The sequence below is a fragment of the Grammomys surdaster genome, unplaced genomic scaffold (assembly GCF_004785775.1).
Source record: "Grammomys surdaster isolate TR1022 unplaced genomic scaffold, NIH_TR_1.0 126051, whole genome shotgun sequence".
Lineage (NCBI taxonomy): Eukaryota > Metazoa > Chordata > Mammalia > Rodentia > Muridae > Grammomys > Grammomys surdaster.
The window spans coordinates 283,480-289,356 of record NW_021620862.1 but is presented as its reverse complement, the minus strand read 5'-3'; the positions used below and the strand labels follow the sequence as shown (position 1 = coordinate 289,356).

General features: G+C 38.8%; 1 protein-coding gene across 1 annotated transcript; it reads right to left on the bottom strand.

Moving 5' to 3' along the window:
• Nucleotides 1–453: 453 nt before the first annotated feature.
• LOC114610687 (olfactory receptor 6P1) lies at nt 454–1,408 on the bottom strand. Its single transcript, XM_028755294.1, has one exon. The coding sequence runs from the start codon at nt 1,406–1,408 to the stop codon at nt 455–457; it is 954 nt and encodes a 317-aa protein (XP_028611127.1). The 3' UTR covers nt 454.
• Nucleotides 1,409–5,877: the final 4,469 nt, after the last annotated feature.

The following is a 5,877-nucleotide window of genomic DNA, read 5'->3' as shown; positions in this document are numbered from 1 at the left end:
AAATTTTTATTAAAAATGTTTCATAAGTTATTTTTGCTCACGGTTTTTCCCTCCACAACTTCCCCTAGATCCTTACCTCCCCTATACCCACCCTACATCATGCTCTTTTCAATGTCTTTCTCCCCTAAACCTTCCAAAGCAAAATCAAAGCAAACAGAAAACAAGTAAGAAAAAACTCAAGTAAACCCAAACTCTGAGTGAAAAAGCATGGTATTAGGGAATCTTCACTGGAAGCCTTCCACCACAGCTAATTCTTGTGTTTGTAATCCAACCTTAGTTTGTAAATGTCTGAACACAATCAATGGTTTATTAATTTTTGTATGTAGCATGAGGTTCCCAGACAGTTTTTGAAATGTTGACTAATTGACACTGATATTCCCTATAAAGCCATTCTGTGATCGATAGTCAAATCCTTAGTAGATATCTCTTCCTCTCTGCCAGGATCTGTCACACATCAATCTCGACCATCGCTAGGATGATGGCATCTTCCCAGAATGGTCTTTCTGAAGGCATCCTTCACCTCCTTGTTTCTTAAACAGTAGATGGCGGGGTTGAGGAACGGGACAATGATAGTGTAGAGCACAGAGATGATCTTGTTGTAGTTGAAGGTGTACATGGCTCGGGGTCGTGCATAGGTGAAGAGAGTGGAGGAGTAGTAGATGACAACCACTGTCAGGTGGGAGGTGCAGATGGAGAAGGCTTTGTGGCGTCCCTGGGCTGTAGGGATCCTCAGGATCGCTACAATGATGGCAGCATATGAGGAAACCACGCCCACTAGAGGCAACAGAATCATTACCAGTGCCAGCAGGAAGTCTACTAGCTCTGCTTGTTCCTTGTCTGAGCAAGTGAGGTTGAGCAGTGGGGAAATATCACAGAAAAAGTGGTTGATGATATTGGGCCCACAGTAGGATAACCGGCAAATGAAAAGTAGCTTCATCATGGAACTGATGAATCCACTGCCCCAAGAGGCAGCTGCTAGGCGAGTGGCTAGTCTGGGAGGCATGAGACTAGGGTAACGAAGGGGTTCACAGATAGCCAGATAGCGATCATAGGCCATAACTGCCAACAGGACACACTCTGTGCAGGCTAAGGCAATAAAGAAGTAGAGCTGGGTCATGCAGCCCACAAATGAGACTCTACCGTCCTCAGTAAGAAAGGCTCCCAAGAGTCTGGGAACAGTAACATTGATGTACCATAGTTCCAGGAAGGAGAGATGACCGAGGAAAAAGTACATGGGGCGATGGAGGCTTGGAGTGAGCCATATCGTAGAAACAATGAGTACATTTTCCAGTAATGTCAACAGATAAATTGCAAAAAAGAAAACAAAGAGGATTGCCTGGAAGGGTCGAGAGGTAGGAAAACCCACCAAGACAAACTCCTCCACGTAGCTTCTGCTCAAATTTTTCATGGTGCCAGTCCACTTGAGTACCTGCAAAAGTAATAGGAATAAGAAAGGCTAAAAGGTAGGTGCATCAAAGCCATAACATCTGTGAACAGGTTACAAGCCTGAAGATGCTCAACAATTCATGATATCACCAATTCTTACTATATGTTTCCCCCTTCACTGTTCAATTCAAAGGGAAACATTTGAAGATGATACTTAGTAACTAATGACCCTAAGTACAATAAGTATTCAGTGAATGCTAGTGTAGAGACTTCAAAATTGCTTTGTTATTTTGAGTCACAATTTTTAATAATTTTAAAAATTATAATATGCTCTTCTCTCCGTTTCCTCAGGAACAACTACAACACCCCAAGCCCAAAAGCACTTTTACTCAATGTTTATCAGATGAAATAATTAAAGGACATCAAGGCAGATCCTTAGGACTTGTCACTGAAGAGAAATTGACTAGAAAGTTGTGGAAACCCAGTGATTGGTGGAGTTACAGTGTAAAACAGCACAGCAAGAAGAAATATTTTGAAATGTGTTCATTACAGTTGGAGAAACAATCCAGTACAGAGATAAGGAACTACTTTGAAAAGAGCTTCATTTAATCTCTGTGAGGTCATTTCTTGTGTCAGAGTCATAATGTTTCATTCCTAGAACTAGTTTGACTGTCTGTCTGTGCTAGACAGAGCAGTGATTCTTGTCCCCCAGCTACTCAGGAGGATGAGGCAGGAAGATTGAAGCCAAGAGTTCAGGATTAGCCTGGAGGACAAAGTCAGATTTTCTATAAAAGAAATGTAAAAGCTGTGTGTTATATCCACATATCCACATGGTAATGCATTCAAACACACACACACACACACACACACACACACACACACACACACAGAGACCCACCCACCCCACACAGACACACACACACAGAGACACAGACAAATATATATATATACACATACACAGAGAGAGAGACACACACACACAGACACACACAGAGAGACACAGACACACATATACACATACACACACACACACACAGAAACACACAGAGAGACACACCCACCCACAGACAGACAGACAGACACACACACACAGAAATACAGCTAAAGTCAAGCTTCTTGGGAAACCACAACAAAAGCTTTGCATGTTCTAATCCCCAGAACCTGTCACTGTTACAAAGCTTTGAAAATGTGATTGAATTAATAATTTAAATTACTAACTGCTGAATGGAGAGATTGTCCTGAATTAACAAGGTCCCTTTACATCCAATCAGAAGAGATTTTAAAGGAAGGCTAGAAGGAAATATGAGACTGACCTAAAGATGAGAAGACAAAATAAAGATCGAACAGAGAGATTTGAAGATGTGGCTAGTCTCAAGAACTATAGCAATTTGGTTACAAACTAACAGATGCCAAAAACTACCAGAAGCTAAAAGAGCTAAAGAATAGTTCTCTCCCAATGTTTCTAGAAGAATCATGGCTTTCCTAGTACCTTGATATTAGAAAAGTGGTACAGATTTCATACTTTGAACAACAAAGTCTCTGAAAAATAAATACAGTTTTATACCACCATTACCATAGCAATGAAATGATAGTGGCCACAGGAAACTGGAAAGCCTTCAAATTAGGAGGTCAGCCTGCTCTAGCTGTCCATTCTGCTATTCTTTCTTGATTTCCTATCAACACTGCCAGAGACCTGACTTTTTTAATGAGCTGTTGGGAAAACTGTAAATCTTACTTAAGATAGCATCATATGGTAGACAGGAAGATTTCATTATCATTTGGATGTAAGTATGTCACCTTGCTTCCTCAATAAAACTTTAAAATGTGATAAGTCAGGTTGTTAACTATTTTAATCAGACACTGAAATAGTTAAAGGACCATACTCCTACCACATTGGGAATACTAACCTAAATGAAGCCAATATGTCACCTCTTCACCTATCCAAATCACCTAAATAGTGATGCTATGATTTCCATTAATACATGTTTTAAATTATGTAAATGAATATAAGTATAATAACCATTATATCATAGACATTGCAATCCAGAACATTTTATAATATTTTCATAATTTTATGGATTCCTCTGTATCTATGTGGGTCTGGTTTTTTTTTTTTGCTCATTTTGTACTATTGAGATTACAAGTACTTTATAAAAGATTTTCCTCTAGATATTATATAATTAGCATATATTTAACCCAAACAGTATAAATATCTGTCAACATTTGAAAAATTATATTAGACAAAATATTAAAATTTTATTGAAAAGCCTTCTGCTAATGTGCATTGTAGAATTTTGTTCTTATATGCAACCATGACTACATATTATCCCAAATGAGGAAGGCTCCAACATCAATTCCACTCCTGCATCTCAGAATTTTAATCTCTGGTAAACCAGCTCCCCCAGGTGACACAATGGCCATGAGAGGGAAATTGGCTTTTCTGTAGCAATGACACCAAATTATTTTAACATTTTATTACTTATATGCAGAAATTACACAGTAATCTATCATCAAAACTGTTCCTGTTGATCTATTAGTTGATAAATGCTTTAGCTCACAAAAAGAATTTGCTACTTCATTATTTGTCCTTCATAGTTTCCATGCTCACTGGCCCTTACACTAACTTACACTTTGGGGCATTTTCAGATCATAGCACACAATTTTTCCATTCCTTATCAAGAAGAAGAAATTGTTTTTGAACAGGAAAGTTGGAAAGAGAGACAGCTCTTAAACCGACTGAATTTTGGAAGTGTGCAAAAAAAGTTGGATGAGGATTAGGGGACAATTCCTTTTGTACTATTCCCTACCTTGATCTTGGGAAAAAATTTGTATCCCTGAGTGCCCATTAGCTTCATTTGGAAAGCAGTGAAATGATGGACTTGATGCTTTCGTGAATTAGGAAAGCCTTATAGCCTCTCCAGAGCAAGGTGGTGAAGTTCAGCTACCAAAGAAGCCAGAGCAGAGGGAGATTTGCTGAGAAACATGGTTTTATTGCCCTGATCCCAGTATACACAGCAGTGTCTAAGAAGCAATAAACTCCTACCAAATGTCAGTGGAATAGATTTCAGTTCCATTACTGCATAGATAGATAGATAGATAGATTCTGTATATATACATATATTATCTCACATAGCTTTATTCATATACATGCTTTATAAACTTAAAAACTGAGACAAACACAAAATGTAATTGTTGGTTGTAGCTCTGTATAAAATCTGGTTAAAATTTCAACTTGTCTAGGGTCATTTTTAAAATACAGAGGAAAAAATGGTGGAAGTGAACTGAGAGTAGGATGGACTCCAGGAAACCTTTCTGTTGTCCCGTACACAAGTTTGTTGACATCACCTTCCTTCTGAAGCCCACCAGGACTTAAGTTATCTGCTGACTTCAAGGCAAGCCAGCACCAGCATGTAGGCTGGATTGTGCTAATTTGGCCTATGTTATAAACTGGATATATTTCCCTCTCATCTCTACAGTCTGCTCTGTGAAGAGGCTGTCCAACACAGACTCCTAAGTACGGGATTCAGGTTACTTCCTCTGAATCTGTCTGGTCTCGGTGTCTGCTGACCTCATTTCTCATTCTCTCTCTCTCTCTCTCTCTCTCTCTCTCTCTCTCTCTCTCTCTCTCTCTCTCTCCCTCTCTCTCTCTCTCTCTCTCTCTGTGTGTGTGTGTGTGTGTGTGTGTGTGTGTGTGTGTGTGTTTAGTTTTATTTTTGGTTTTTGTTAATTGTTTTGCTCTCACTTCTGGGAACTCCGTCCTTCTTCCTGCTTATCCTTTAAGCATTTCATGATAACAGGGATACACCCTGCTATCAGAACATGACAGGACAGATGAGCTTGAAGTTTCAACTGTCACATTGTTAATATCTTGAAATATACTCTTCTCATTTGGGGACTTGCATTCTAAGTAGAAATTAATAGTGGTATGAGTAGTGGAGGGTGTTTTGAATATCCCTGCCAGTACAATTCCTTGTTGAGAATAATTTGCCCACATAGTGAAATAATTCATTATTTAATAATAATAATAATTAATAATCATAATATAAGCTTGGTGATTCCAAAGGTGTATGACCTGAAAATACTAAAACATCACTTGATACAAATTGGCTATTTATAACAGCAAACCTGGCTGAATTCTCATCCAGCCCCAACCTTATGCATGCTAAAAATGAAATCTGAATAGCCTGTTTCTCTGCCTTTAAGGATGCCTCTGCATATGGAGTAAGTCTTCATCCAGAGACACAAAAAAAACAGAGCTCTCCAAACAGAAACACGGTTTCCAGAGAATTCTAAGATTACTTGTTTTTCAGTTTTCTTCCAGTGCATCTGATGATAAATGCAAAGTGAATATCAATGTTCTATCAAATGATACAGTGGGTATGTAACTGAGGAACACTGAAGTCATTGACATGAAAGGAGGCATACCAACGGAACATACTAGCCTGCAGTAGGCTCTGAGAACTTTTCATGTGCTGGCAATTCAACAATAAA